The sequence below is a fragment of the Asterias rubens genome, chromosome 2 (genome assembly GCF_902459465.1).
Source record: "Asterias rubens chromosome 2, eAstRub1.3, whole genome shotgun sequence".
NCBI classification, from domain to species: domain Eukaryota; kingdom Metazoa; phylum Echinodermata; class Asteroidea; order Forcipulatida; family Asteriidae; genus Asterias; species Asterias rubens.
This window is the reverse complement of record NC_047063.1, coordinates 23789381-23804737: the sequence shown is the minus strand read 5'-3', so window position 1 is coordinate 23804737 and position 15357 is coordinate 23789381. Positions and strand designations below refer to the sequence as shown.

Genomic DNA, 15357 nt, shown 5'->3' with positions numbered 1-15357 from the left:
AGTCGGCCTCACAGACATAGGTTCTTTATGTATGTGGTCGGCCTCCAAAACAATCCATGCAGCGCCGATGACCAAGACAAAAAACAGGGTCGCCAAACAAGACTACGGAAAATCCCCCACCCCCCCCCCCCACCCCCTCCAAAAGTGGGAAGGGAGGACAAGAAGGAACTCTCTTAATGTAAAAGAGTGAAAACGCATTCTTTCAAGAGCCATATGAAGGATATCTCTTTTTCGAGTGGTCTTACACTCTTTTAGATTGAAGTTTGCATCTTTTTGAGTGATTTTTCACTCTGTCCTGGAGGGAACCCCTCTAAAAGAATGAAATAACCACCACTCTATTTGAAGAGCCATATGAGAGACAGCTCGAAATGTAAAGAGTGGTGTTTTTCACTCTTTTTTATTTAGAGAGAAGGGCTAAACAAACATTGAGAATAAGACTTATTGCAATAACACCCACATTGCTTTTTGATTAGTTTAGAGTTTAGAGCGAGTCACATAAACCCTTAGCAAACGATGCACCATACCGTGGCAACCGAAGTACGATCCCATGGCAATATCCCATCGCAACAGCACAGCTTCGTGATACCTCGACGTCTGAGCACGGATATGGGGTGTTATGATTTATAATATAAAACAAATGCCTGTTTTTACTCGTGCTATGGTTAAAACTATACGACTACCTCGGTGATCCACGGAGCGTTTTACTTCAGTAAAGCCGGCCTCGGGTCGACCTATTATTTCCGTGCGTCCGCAACGAACCGTCGGCAACGCGCAGACAAAAAATTAATTATACTCAGGTCACAGCAACTGATAAATCGTGCGCCTGCGATTGAATCACGATCATCGGGATCACGTCGTACAAGTTTGAATTGTTCTACTCTTGCGACTGTTAATATTTTTTAGCGCCGACTGTTTCAGATTGTCTTAAAATCATCACAGTTAAGCCCCGTTATGCTACGCTCACACTTGGGCAAATATTGTTGCGAATATGGATATCTGAAATTCGCGGTGATTTCGCCCAAAATTTGCGAATTGATAGTGAATATGTTCACGTTCGCCCTCGGTCACCCATCGACCTGCCGTACCAATATTTTACGAATGCTTAACAATGCTAGCCAATAATTGTCAATGCCTTAAGCCCGGTTCATACTTCCTGCGAATGCGAATTCGAAGCGAATTTGACGTGAATTTGACGTCACACCCTCCTTTCGCAGCGATAATTCGCAAGGGAGAAGAGCAGAGGGCAACTGCTGCGAATTGTTCGTTGCGAATTTGTGACGTCAAGATTAGCTTCGCATTCGCATTCGCAGGAAGTATGAACCGGGCTTTACAATAGCTTACGAAAGTTGCCAACGCTTACGCACGCTTTACCAACGTTACTAATGGCTACCAATGCTTACGAAAATCTACGGCGAATGACTGTCTTCGCAACATTCGCTGAAATTAAAAAGTGCTTCCCAATGCTGTTTCACATTGTTGCGAATAATATTAGAGTGAATGTGCTTACGAATAAAAATATTTGACAATCGCTCATACTTCGCAACATTCGCCGTGTCTTCGTAAGCGTTCGTTACAAGTTCGGAGCGGTTACCCGTTACGCCCCATCTCCTACGCCCCATCTCCTTACGATGATCGGTCAATTTACAAACCGGTTTGTTTATTTCAGCGAATGTTGCGAAGACGGTCATTCGCCTCGACATTCGTTAGGATAGCATTGGTAAGCCATTGTTAACGTCTGTAAAGCATGCGTAAGTTGGCAACGTTCGTAAATTAGGCACCTGTAAGGCGTTTGTAACCTTCGCGGGTCCCCTTTCTTACAAATTAATGTGGTGTTGCTGTTTGTCAAACGAACAAGTGGCCAGAGCGAGATTCGCCCCGGTATTTATAGCAATCGCGGCCGCGTAATCCATTGTTCGGAAATTAGTCAGAAAATGGCAAGACATGACATTCGTTACATTCCTAAATGCATTATTAACGTTTGTAAGCCCATCCGTATAAGCATTCGCAAGCATTCGTAACATTCGCTAGCAATCGCTTCATTTTTGTTTGAACTTGTTGGTAAGCTCAGTCGCGACGTGCGCAACGTTCGTTGACTATTAGGCATTGGCTAGCATTGTCAAGGTGTTGGTAAGCATTCGTCATAATATTGTTAAGGAGAGGTCGAGGGACGACCGAAGGGTGACCAAGATGACAATATTCACCGTCCAATCTCAGTTGTTTGGCGAATTCACCGCGAATGTAAACATTAATTTTTATTCGGATGAATTTATTCATAATCGCAAGAATATTCGCCAAATTTTGATTGAGTGATCTTCGAAAAGAGTTGAAGAATGACTAGTGAACGTTCCGAAATTGTTACCAACGCTTGCGAAACACGGCGAATATTGCGAAGTTTGAGCGATTTCCAAATAATTCCATTCGTAAGCCCATTCGCTAGCATATTTTCCCTAGTTGAACTGCTGCGAATTATTCGTTGCGAATTTGTGACGTCAACATTCGTATCGCATTCGCAATCGCAGGAATTCTGGGCTTTTCATAGTGTGTGCTTTAAAGGCAGTGGACACTATTGGTAATTACTCAAAATAATTATTGGCATAAAACCTTACTTGGTGACGAGTAATGGGGAGAGGTTGATGGTACAAAACAGTGTGAGAAACCGCTCCCTCTGAAGTGCCGTAGTTTTAGAGAAAGACCTCAGATTTAGAACTTGAGGTCTCGAAATCAACCGCACACAACTTCGTGTGACAAGGGTGTTTTTTTCTTTCATTATTATCTCGCAAGTTCGATGACCGATTGAGCTCAAATTTTCACAGGCTTGTTATTTTATGCTTATGTTGAGATAAACAACTGTGAAGGCTAGTCTTTGACAATTACCAATAGTGTCCACTGTCTTTAACGGTGGAAATCGCTGTATCCTGACTGGACTGGGAACGATCCAGTCTCGCGTTTAACATTTCAAGGTAGAATATGAAATAATCTATCCATACATACTAATTGGGGACTGTTGCCGACATTCATAACATGAAAATTTTCCGTGTTTTTGTGACTTGTTTTCTCTGTTTTTGAAGCCATTTTTTACGTACAAATTTCTCTTTTTAAAATTTGAGTTTCACCGATTGTTTTTATACATAACGACAGATATGCTCTTCGTTTCAATTTACTGGTACATTATTTTGGTTGAGAATTTTCAAAAAAGGCTGAAAATGACCGAATTCCAGAAGCCCTTTTGACTAATTAATATTCACATAGAGGTCACGCATGAAAACACGCGGCATATCCCGGCAGATTACTTACAATGGGGATTAGTGTACTGCATGCAGACTGTACGAGGAAAGAGTAACCTTTTTGCAACCTTGTACAAAATTCTAGTATTACGGCACAAAGTAAATTGCGGGCCACTTTGTAGGCAATGAAGCGTGTATGCGATACTGACATTGTATTGTTTGTAAACAAAACCACGTTTTTGCATCAGCGATCACCTGTCTACAGTCGGGCCAAACTTTAAAAAGTTTATGTTTCGCGTATGCGTTGAAACAAAGTCAGAGGTAAAACCACGCACAGTTTTGAGTCACAATAGAAGAGTCACGATTTTTACTCACGTGTTGTCTTTATTTATCCATTTACCATCACCCTGGAATAAATGTATTGTTTTAGCAGATCATGTGGAGCAAATAACCAGTGGTCAAAAATAATGAGAATCACCAGAGACTTACTGTACGTCAAAACATAAACTGGGTTTTATTTTTGTTTGACCCCAAAACCATTAACTCCGGGAGGGGCGCCCTCCCTTGGTGGTTTAGACAATCAAAACAAGTAAGAACAAAGGTAAGAACTCGTGTGTGATCGTCGGCCGCAGGGTTGTTTTATTAAAAAAACAATTTCTACCACCATGTTCAAACAATAATAATATTATTGTACATCAGGCCCTAGCCCTGGAGTGGTAGGACGTCAGGAATAATATGTGAGTGAAAGTTAAAGAAACACGTTGCCTTGGATTGGTCGAGTTGGTCTTTGAAAAGCGTTTGTAACCGTTTGTTATAAAATTGCATATATATTATATGGTTGGAAAGATGTTTTAAAAGTAGAATACAATGATCCACACAAACACGCCTCGAAATTGCACGGTTTTCTGGAAAAGTTTCCGTATGGCGCCACCACTTTTTCATTCGATATGAAATAATATAGTATCTTATTTACCTCAATGAGATATCCCTTTTTGTAAAAATTAGTGAAAAAGTGGTGGCGCCATACGGAAAGTTATCCCTTTTGACTCCCATAAAATGGCCGACCGTGTCAGTTCGCAAAGTAAAATGAAAACCACGCAATTTCGAGGCAAATTTGTGTGGATCAGTGTATTCTACTTTTAAAACATCTTTCCAACCATAGGCCCCCTATGCATTTTATAACAAACGGTTACAACTGCTTTTCAAACTCAAAGACCAACTCGACCAATTCAAGGCAACGTGTTCCGTTAAGCTTTCTCAATAAGTTAAAATATGAAGCTCTGTTTACATTTTGTTCGCAATATTAATAGGAGTCCCACCACCTGGGCTAATCAGAATCTCACTTTATACTAAGTATGATTGAATATTGGTCATGGAGTTTGGGCAAGTTTAAATGTGTAAATGGTGAATACTTTCTCATTTTCTGATGTTCCAACAATACATTCCATGACAACCAAGCCCTAATCGCGGACTCCATTCTTTCAGTTTCGAAAGGAGTCGGTGAATTTCAGGGTCATTCTGATGTTGACAACCCTCGGTCTTATCAATCATAGACTAGAGTCATTAAGGCTTATGATCTACACGCTAATCCTACTTCCATGCACAAACCAATGTTAATTTGGGGGCGTGGTTGGAAAAAAGGGACAACGTTGTGTAACCGTGTACACAGCTGGTACGGGTAGTATTGACATGCCCTGTAACTGCAGCTGCAGTCAATTCGCTTATTAAAAATTTACATATTTCTACCGAGGCTAGATGTAAATAATAATAATAATATGGATTTATAATGCGCACTTTTCCAGAAAACCGATCAAGGCGCCTACACAAAATGAAAACATTATACAATAGAAAATGAAGAATAAACAAAACATAATGAAACCCAATGAAAGTCTAAGTGTTCAAGTGTGTTTTCAGTTCCCTCTTAAAAAGTAATTGAGAGATGTTGTTTGGCGAAGTGAGACTGGGAGCTTATTCTAAAGGGCAGGAGCAGCTTTGGCGAAAGCACGGTCTCCGTAACGAATTGTTCTAGACCTTGGCACTTATCAAATGCACTTGGCACTTCTAAACACTTATCAAATGCAAATGTCGCTAAGTTTATAATTCTATTACTACTTTTTCTGACCTGTATTGTTGTTTAGATTTGAGTACTGACTGGAATGGCCATGACTCAACCAAGGACAGCGTATGTGGCAACTTTCCTCGGAACATTTGGACTTCTCCTTGTGGGGTGCGTATTCCATCTGGTCCAATGCCAGCAACAACAACCAAACATCGTCTTCATTTTGGCGGATGATTATGGTTTCCATGACATTGGTTACCATGGCTCTGAGATCAAGACGCCTAATATGGACAGGTTGGCAGCGAGGGGTGTCAAACTGGAGAATTACTACGTACAACCCATCTGTACTCCAACAAGGAGTCAACTTATGAGTGGCAGATACCAGGTACCTCATATCAATTTGCTACACTCCCTGTTTATTTAGGACCTACTGAAACCATTTCATTTATTCATTTCATTCATTCAATGGTTTATTAATTAATTCTATTCAATTCGCTGCCGGCAGCAGAATCATACATGAACAGTTACATAGTTAAACATTTTGAGTAAAACATGACATTACTTTTTAAAATGGCCAAAATCATACACAGAAAAACTGAGAGGGAGAAGTACTGTACACTCTTATAGGGAGGAGAACAGTTACTTAAAATTAATTATTTCAACTCCTTGGGAGTATGCAGCACCTGAAAGCAAATGGACACACTCAACAATCTTTACCCTCGCAGGTACCCATTTTCTTATGAGTGGCAGATTCCAGGTACTCGATTAAAACTTAAAAGTTGTTTTCTTTGCCCATTTTAGTTTTTCCAATAAAATGCGCTTCATTGTGGTTGTAGATTCACACTGGATTACAGCATTTGATAATTCGGCCAGAGATGCCAAGCTGTCTACCCCTCGATGACATCACCTTAGCTCAGAAGATGAAGGAGGCTGGGTACGCGACCCACATGATTGGGAAGTGGCATCTTGGGTTCTACAAGAAGGCTTGCTGGCCGACACGCCGGGGATTTGATACCTATTTCGGTAAAAAGGGTACTGGAAATGCCCAGCCGTCAATTTCACCAAACTCTTCCTAACTAAGGATTAATCTTAGGACTTAGGACGAGTTAAGTTCCGTATCCTTAGACATTAGGACGCATGTAACCCATGCTTAGTTAGGACGGGTTACTCGTCCTAACTCGAGATAGGATTTATCTTAGCGTTTGGTGAAATCAGCTGCCGACTCCAAAATGCATTAAACTTCATCAATGCCATTTGAGACCATGGTGCCAACCTTGGTCAAAATTCCAGTTAAAACACCTGAGACCAGTCAGAATTTTCTTCATGCGGTCCAGCTTGCTAGATCAGTGTTGAAAAGTGCAATGTGATCTTGTTTAATAGCAGGCAGACTAGACCAGTTAAAAGACATTGACTGACCCCACTGGCTAGCCACTGCTAAAGTTTAAGACATTCCTGTACAGTCTTAGACAAAGATAAATATCAACTAGAGGAGGATAGCAAATTTATGAAAAAGACTTGACTGACACAACAAAAATTATTTGGACAAGGGCAACACATTAGAAGACAAAAGACAAAGACCTTTGGTCCTATACCAAGACACCTGACAATCTTAGTCATGGGCATTTTAGGAAATGAGTGTGCATGAGTCAACAGATTTTAAAACCATACACTTTCAGTGAAAAAGAACACTAAGGTCAAATCCACTGTTTCCCGAAAGGCTTTCCATAGCACCAAGTGAATAACATGAACTAGACCTTCATATTTTGAAAATCAGGGGCTAAGACCCACAACAAGTTGAGGGCTTTGAGATATATTCCTTTAAAGGCAGTGGACACTATTGGTAATTACTCACAATATTAGCATAAAACCTTTCTTGGTGACGAGTAATGGGGAGAGGTTGATGGTATAAAACATTGTGAGAAACGGCTCCCTCTGAAGTGCCATAGTTTTCGAGAAAGAAGTAATTTTCCAAGAATTTGATTTTGAGACATCAGATTTAGAACTTGAGGTCTCGAAATCAACCATATAAACGCACACAATTTCAAGTGACAAGGGTGTTTTTTTCTTTCATAGTAATCTCGCAACTTCGATGACCGATTGAGCTCAAATTTTTACAGGGTTGTTATTTTATGCATACGTTGAGATACACCAACTGTGAAGGCTAGTCTTTGACAACTACCAATAGTGTCCACTGCCTTTAAGAAATGTCTCAACTTGCAGGAGTTGCAAGCAACATGGTTAAACAATTAACTTCTTGAACCAAGTTTATTCAAAATACACATGTAACCACATTTTTCCTTTCTTTTGTCAAAATCTTCCAAATTGCTTTCCCTTTTTTTATTTTTTTTGCATCCTGAACCTGGAACCTGGTAGGTTACTTAACTGGTTCAGAAGAGTACTTCACACATCTGAGAGAGAAAGCCTTGGACTTTCGAGAACAAGAGGAGCCTGCAAGGAATTACAGTGGTTTGTACTCCACACAACTGTTCACCCAAAAGGCACAAGGGATCCTTGAACAACATAGCAATCAAAGCTCGGATAAGGTCAGTTATCGTTGAAATTAATTGGTTTGTATGGACCCAGATTGCAGATAACTATGATGTCAGACACCTCACTCCATAACTGAATAATACCAAACTGACATGACTTGGATTCAAAGTAGTATTCTCTGTCATGAACCGGAAGACATGTATGCTCGCAAACTTTCCCACGCCAGAAAATGTTTGCTCAAAATCTCCTTTTTTTTATAAGAGGTCATTACCCTAGAATGCCACCAGTGAATGAGCATGAAATAAATTTGGAAACCCTGGCGATAAATGGTTTAATCATGTAGTGAGGTATGCAGAGACGCCATGTTCATAAAACTCTCGCAGAGAGTGGTGGCTCTGAGAAAAAAAGTTTAACAACTCGTGCTTTAAAGTCACCTGGAAATAGAGTACATGTTTCTGAACCAAAAAATAAATAAGTAATTGAGTAATTGTTTTTAACGATTTAATTGTTGAAAAAGAAATTGTGTGGGGGTGACTCCACCTACCCCTTTTGTGAAATCAATCGAGGCAGACTTTGCCTCGATCGAACATCGAATACACGTTCATGCAAGTACATTCAAGTCCTAGTCGTGAGTTTGTACGTTTTTTTTTTGCATTTTCCGGCATTGTCGACCAGGTGTTTTGCTGCTGGATGCAGCAAAACAACTAAAGATGGGGTCAGTTTGCAAGTCTTTTCCAGCGCTGTGCAGCAAACACTTAAAGCCGTCGTGCTTCAAGAATCCGGAATAAGCTATACATTTTGACATGAAGAGAAAAGTTCTATTCTAAAACATGACATTGACGCCGTCCCAACAATTTTTTCAGCTAGTGGGGAAGTCGAAGAAGATACCTGAAAGACGTAACGAAACCTAAAGGAGCACTTGCCTAACGTGAACAAAATCAGGTATTGTTTCAACTTTGAGGGCATGTGTTGGCACTGCATGCGATTCATCACGCCTCAACTGCCGTCACGACCAGCGCCCTCTTGGGTCGGGCTTATTTTCAAATTTGTAAATAACATGGAAACTAATTTTGTTAAACCTTAGTTAATTGTTTATCCATATTCCACTCATCGAAACACATATTTTAGTGACAAATGCTTTATTTTGACAAAATACCACTTCCAGGTGACTTTAAAGCAGAGCATTCTCCAGAAGAAGATCGGAGCATACTGATTGAAACAATAAATTGTTAAACCACCTGTTCTTCTCAGAACCACCACAACTAATTGAAAGTTGTATTTGTTTTCCCACCTTGCAAAGTTTCTAATCTTACTCGTTGAACCAAAATAGGTTTTATCTACTGATTTGAACCCACAGCCCCTGTTCCTCTACCTGCCCTTCCAAGCCGTTCATGAACCTCTAGAGGTCCCTCCGCATTACACACAGCCATACGCACACATCAAAGACAAGAACAGAAGGCAATATGCTGGGATGGTAGCCTGCTTGGATGAAGCTGTAGGCAACATCACTCGGACCATGGACCAGCTCGGGTTGTGGAAAAACACAGTGCTTATCTTTTCCACTGGTAAGTCCATTCTCACAGTGACTGTTTCAAAAGGTTTTTGCCTCTAACCTTTTCAGTGGCTTGCCATAATGGACCTATCGTTTTTGCTGGCCCTTTAGTCCACAGGTTCTTGTGAAAAAAAACACTTTGCTCATCTTTTCAACCGTGTGTTTCTCTGAGTGGTACTATGCTCTTAATTTGTTGGAAAGGGAATAGGGTAGAAATCATAGGTGCGTTTTTGCAGTCACAACCAATAATTAAGGGAATCAATGTGTGGTGAAGAGGTTTTCAACTAGTAGTTTAATCCCAACGAGGCCTGGTTCTTGATAATTTTACCAAGACTAAGTTGAGGTAAATTATCAAGAACCAGGCCTCGGCGGCTTAAAACTACTAGTTGAAAACCGATTCAACACACTTTGATTCCCATTCATAAATACCTTTTTGGTTAAAAGGCGCAATAAAGTAAGAAACTCTGTAAAACTTATCCGATTCCGAGTGCTTGAGCTCTGTATGTTTCCACCTCCATGGTATGTTCAGTATACATGTTGAATGTTGAATGTACATGTACGATGTCCGTACGTGTGTGTTTTCCGGTTCCGTTCGTGTGCATATTCGCTGGTTTCCTTTTGACACACAACGCGGCCAACTCACCGACAGCGCCTGCATCACCCGTAACAAGAAACATCTTGAATCAAGACTAGCGCTGACAACCGGTTATAAACACTGGTCATTATCAACGGTTTAAACACCCCCACACGACGCGCTCTCCACCAATAGGAATAGCGAAACTGTCCGAGGTATTTATGGATGCTGGTTTAATTACTGGCCAAAGACCGAGTCAGATCGAAAACACACCCCATGTAATGCTTTGGTTTGTAAGATGTGAAGATTTACTTGCCATGAATGCTCATTGCTCATTACAGAGAAAGAACAAATTTTTTGAACACTTTTTCAGTGTGTAACTGTTTGTCTCTCCAAAACCATTTAAAGTAATATGAGGGAAGTGCAATTATATTTGTTTCATTGTTATGTATTATTTGGTGTAAAATTACTCTACACAGATAATGGTGGCCAAGTTTATTCAGGCGGAAACAACTGGCCGCTCCGTGGTTGGAAGGGGAGCTTATGGGAGGGAGGTGTACATGGCGTCGGGTTTGTTAGCAGTCCACTGTTACCAGCTAAAGTACAGGGTACCATCACTAAAGAGCTCATTCATGTCAGTGACTGGTACCCGACACTCGTGGCTGGACTTGCTGGAGGTAGTCTGAATGGATCAAAACTGGACGGATTTAACGTTTGGGACACGATAAGGTGAGTTCCACCATGGGGTTGAATCAAGATTAGGGAGCCTATGGCAAAGTTGGTTTTAGGACCACTTTATCCAATTATACATATTTTATCTACAAGTAATGCTTTAAAGTAAATAAACAATTTATTTTTTGATTGACTGTTTTTTTCTTGAAATAACAAAGGCTCAACTTTCATAGTTGGTTTTGGATTCTGAAATATCGTTTGATTTCTCTACAAAGTGTTCATCTACATACATTTCACCAAGGATAGACAATGATTTGTAGTGCATTTTCAATGTATCTCAAACTCAGGTTTTACCAACTCTACCACGTTTCCTTTAAACACTGTTTTTCTCTTCCCTGCAGCAATGGTTATCCATCACCTCGCCATGAACTGCTGCATAACATTGATCCACTGACGATCGTCAAACCAGCGAACGCTACAAAGGTGATGGGCAGTAAAGTTTTCAATGAGACCATACGGGCTGCAATACGCTCAGGGGATTGGAAGCTCATTACTGGAGACCCAGGTAGGTTTGATCAAAGAGAATGCTTGGTGCAGAGATCTTGTGTTTTACCCGTACACCAATGTGTGTTAAAGGAACACGTTGCCTTGGATCGGACGAGTTGGTCTATGAAAAGCGTTTGTAACCGTTTGTTATGAAATGCATATGGTTAGAAAGATGTTTTAAAAGTAGAATATAATGATCCACACAAGTATCACTCAAAATTGCACGGTTTTCATTTTACGTCACGAACTAACACGGTCGGCCATTTATGGGAGTCAATGTTTTGACTCCCATTAATGGCCGACCGTGTTTGTCAACGAGGTAAAACGAAAACCAAGCAATTTCGAGGCATATTTTTGTAGATCATTGTATTCTACTTTTACAACATCTTTCTAACCATATCGATTTTATAACAAACGGTTACAGTACGCTTTTCAAAGACCAACTCGACCGATCCAAGGCAATGTGTTCCTTTAATCACTGTATACTCAAGTCCGTGTTTCACAGGACTTGGAAGAGCACAGAGTATAAACACACACCAGTGCATTGGTAAAACACACAATATATTTGTTAGCCCGGATGCAAATTTAACATCTGCATTGAGATCAGAGTATTACAATGACTGCAATATATTTATTTCAGAGAATTCTATATCAGTACTAGCCTTGCTCAAGGCAGTCAAATTATTCACTCCGAAAAAAAGACCGCCGCTGTATAAAAACCCACCCGTATTCACTGTGCGTAACATCGCACGACACGATGCCCCCGTACACTATCCGCATGCGTCGGCCGTGAGGCCGACAGCCTTGTAGGGTCTGTGTTGAAGCCACTGACCTCATTACGATAATAAGCGAAGAGTTCCCACGGTCAGCTCATTACCATAATGCCCGCGAAAGACGAGACATGTTTACATCACACACCACCACCACGGACGCATGATAGGGTCCAAAGGTCGTGATAAGGGAAGTGCGTAATTGGACGTCAAAATGAATAATTCATTTGCCTCACATCCTGTGTTGTCTGATAGGTCTGACGAAAGATATGCATATTCATGGCTGCATACTAGCATATCCGAGAGCCCCCCCATTTTTTTCCACATGTGGAAATTTTTCAATACAACACATTAAACCCGGAAAATACAGACCCGACAAGGCTGTCGGCCTGACGGCCTCCGCATGTGGTTAGTGGTACTAGTGCGGATGACTTATGTGCACAGTAGTTGTACGATGTGACAGTGTGTATACGGGTGGGTCATGCGGTGTGATCGCACGCACCACGCCCAGGGTATACGGGTGGGTTTACAGCGGCATCTTTTCGGAGCGAATAATGCGACTGCCTTGAGCAAGGCTATATCAGTACCAATCATCAATCCTCTAGAGAAGTAATTCCTTCTAAAATAAAGGCCAAGAAACCAACTATTCATGCTTCAGAATCGTTTGACATGACAAGCTTCAACTTTGTTCTAAAAGGAACATGGCAAGATTCTCCTGTAAAACTTTGTCTGAAAATTACAATTTATTCCAAATAACTCTGGGTGGTCATGGCTTTAAGGGTATGTGTACTTTTTCCTAACAAAAAACACAGTGTCCACAGATATACATCAAACTTATTTCTCCATGGTTTGAAGTTATGATAGTAGAAAGCTTCCCTTGAAATTTTACTTTTTACTGAGGTGCTGTAGTGTAGTTTTTGAGAAATGAGTAAAAGTAATAATTTTCATCTTAGTTTTAGATGTAAAAACGTATTAACAAGTTATGCTATGGTTTTGGTATAATATCATAACTGGTTAAGCGGATTTTACCTGCTAAAATAATTTTGGTCTCATGAGACCAAAACTATTTTGTGACTTGTGTTACTCATTTCTCAATAACTACACAACCTTAATTAGTAATATTTGAAGGGAAGCTTTCCACTATAATTATATCCGAACCCTGTCAGTTTAATGTAAATCTGTGGACATTTTGAACAAGTACCCAAATCCTTTAAATTGGTTCCTTCTGCTGAGGTCACTTCCAATCATATTAATCTTTGGGGTTCTTAGAGCTAAGATTGGGGTTCCTTGTACTTTCAAAGATAAATAATATTTGTCACAAAAAGGTTCAATAAAATTGGGTCGGTTATCTTGTGCCTTCATTCAATGGGGAGATATTTTATTGAGGGAGAGTCCTCTTTAATCTTAGTTTAGAACAGCACTTTGTGAAATGTTTTCGTTTGTTTTTGTCAACCAACTCATACACACAGGAAACGGCAGCTGGATTCCACCTCCAGGCTCTGGAATCCAAGCCCACATACCAGCAGACCCTCCTGGTAAGATGGTTTGGTTATTCAACATCACTGCAGACCCAAACGAGCATCAAGATTTATCATCACAACGGCCAGACATTGTGGAGCGGCTGATGCAGAGACTACAATGTTACTATGAAGGATCTCTTCCGGTGTTTTATCCTGGGAGTGATCCTCGAGCAGATCCCAAATATCATAATAACACTTGGAGTAATTGGGAATAAATTATTTGATTTGTTTATAACAACTTTAGAAGTTGTTTAAAAATACCAATATTGTATCCCATACCAATTGTAACTGGGAGTAATTGGGTATAAACTAGTCCATTTGTTTCTAACAACGATATGTTAATATTTCAGAACTTATAATAATACTTGTCCAAGATCACAGATTTACATAAAACTTACACAGTCTAATGATGATGATAGTAGAAAACATCCCTTGAAATATTTCTGTCTGAAATGTCGCATTGATGTCACTTTTTGATGACTCAGTGAGCATTTTATTAATTTGTTTTTTAACCGATGTCATGCAAAATTTGTAATAGTTTTTTAAAACTATTTTCTCAAGACCCAGATGGCCGATGGATCTCCAACTTCTACAGGTTTGACAGTTTATGTATAATATGGTGGGTTACATGAAGTGCTCACACTGCCAGCAACTGGTTTGTTAAAAAAATCAATTTTGTAGTTTTCCTTTTAAACAGGAATTTTGCTTTTACATTGATCAATGAAAATAGCTATTGAAAAAGTATGCAAGAGGCAAAAAATAGAGTAAAAGTGTAGTCACAAGCGGGCGATGAACAACTGTACCAGCTATGAATATAACACTATAAGCTCATAACCAAATGAACATGACAAGAACAAACATCAAAACAAGCATAAACATGGTTGTACAAACACAATTCTTTGTAGATGGGTTTTCCGTTTCTTGCCTGTAGTTGTTAAAAAAGGATTTGAGGGTCTTTCTGCTTAAAGTTGTAAGGTTTTTAAAAGATATTTTCTTTGTATACCTACATGTGAGGGTGTTTCTCTTTTATACTGATTTGTAAGGTTTTTAAGCATCTATTCTCGTATTTCTTTATTTAAAGGCACTGGACACTATTGGTAATTACTCAAAATAAATTGTTAGCATAAAAACTTACTTGGTAACAAGCAATGGAGAGCTGTTGATAGTATAAACATTGTGAGAAACTGAAGTAACGTAGTTTCCGAGAAAGAAGTAGTTTCCACTGAAATTTTGAATTTGATTACGAGACCTCAGAATTATATTTTGAGTTCCCAAAATCAAGCATCTGAAAGCACACAACTTCGTGTGACAAGGGTGTTTTTCTTCCATTGTTATCTTGCAACTTCGATGACCAATTGAGTTCAAATTTTCACAGGTTTGTTATTTTGTTCATAATGTTGAGATACACCAAGTGAGAAGACTGGTTTTTGACAATCACAAACAGTGTCCAGTGTCTTTAAATATAGAAAAATTAGTTCCAGAATGTAGTACCAAATAAATTCAGTTCAAAAACAAAAAGTCTTTCAGATGGGACGTAGTACCATAGCTCCAAAGTGTGGTGAAATGCACTTTAAAGAACACAGTACCTGTACACTTATTATTAAGATATTAGTTTTTAAAATGATAATTAAGTCTGTACTTGTAAATATTCAGATTTAGCTGTAAGCATCTATTTTCATATCATGGTTATCTTTTCTTAAATATATAATAATTATTTTGGGAATGAAGTATTGAAATAAAAAGGGACAAAGGGCATAATGTGTAAGCTAAGGAAGAACTATTTTGAAAGGGAACTTAATTAAGGAAAAAGCACAAAGTGTTAGCTAAACGAGTTCATAGTATTCCAATGTTTAATTTTCTTAAGAAAATATTGAGAACCCACTTTTGCCAAGAGTGAAATTTCATAAAATTGCACAGTTTTTGCTAATAACATGGTACAGTAATGGTGAA

The 15357-nt window shown here is 39.5% G+C and overlaps 1 protein-coding gene across 1 annotated transcript; it reads left to right on the top strand.

Moving 5' to 3' along the window:
• The first annotated feature begins 3831 nt into the window (after positions 1 to 3831).
• Positions 3832 to 14547, top strand: LOC117306500 (arylsulfatase B-like). The gene is made up of 8 exons (XM_033791058.1): positions 3832 to 3961; positions 5363 to 5668; positions 6120 to 6306; positions 7657 to 7826; positions 9131 to 9338; positions 10379 to 10628; positions 10973 to 11136; positions 13357 to 14547. The coding sequence occupies exons 2-8, from the start codon at positions 5381 to 5383 to the stop codon at positions 13620 to 13622; spliced, it is 1533 nt and encodes a 510-aa protein (XP_033646949.1). The 5' UTR covers positions 3832 to 3961; positions 5363 to 5380; the 3' UTR covers positions 13623 to 14547.
• The last annotated feature ends 810 nt before the right edge of the window (positions 14548 to 15357 follow it).

Bases quoted from the DNA above. Each gene is read 5' to 3' on its own strand.
- LOC117306500 (XM_033791058.1), top strand. From the start codon at position 5,381: ATGGCCATGACTCAACCAAGGACAGCGTATGTGGCAACTTTCCTCGGA. The intron at 5,669-6,119 runs GTACCTCATATC...TTGTGGTTGTAG, and splicing joins TTATGAGTGGCAGATACCAG to ATTCACACTGGATTACAGCA. The intron at 7,827-9,130 runs GTCAGTTATCGT...TTGAACCCACAG, and splicing joins GCAATCAAAGCTCGGATAAG to CCCCTGTTCCTCTACCTGCC.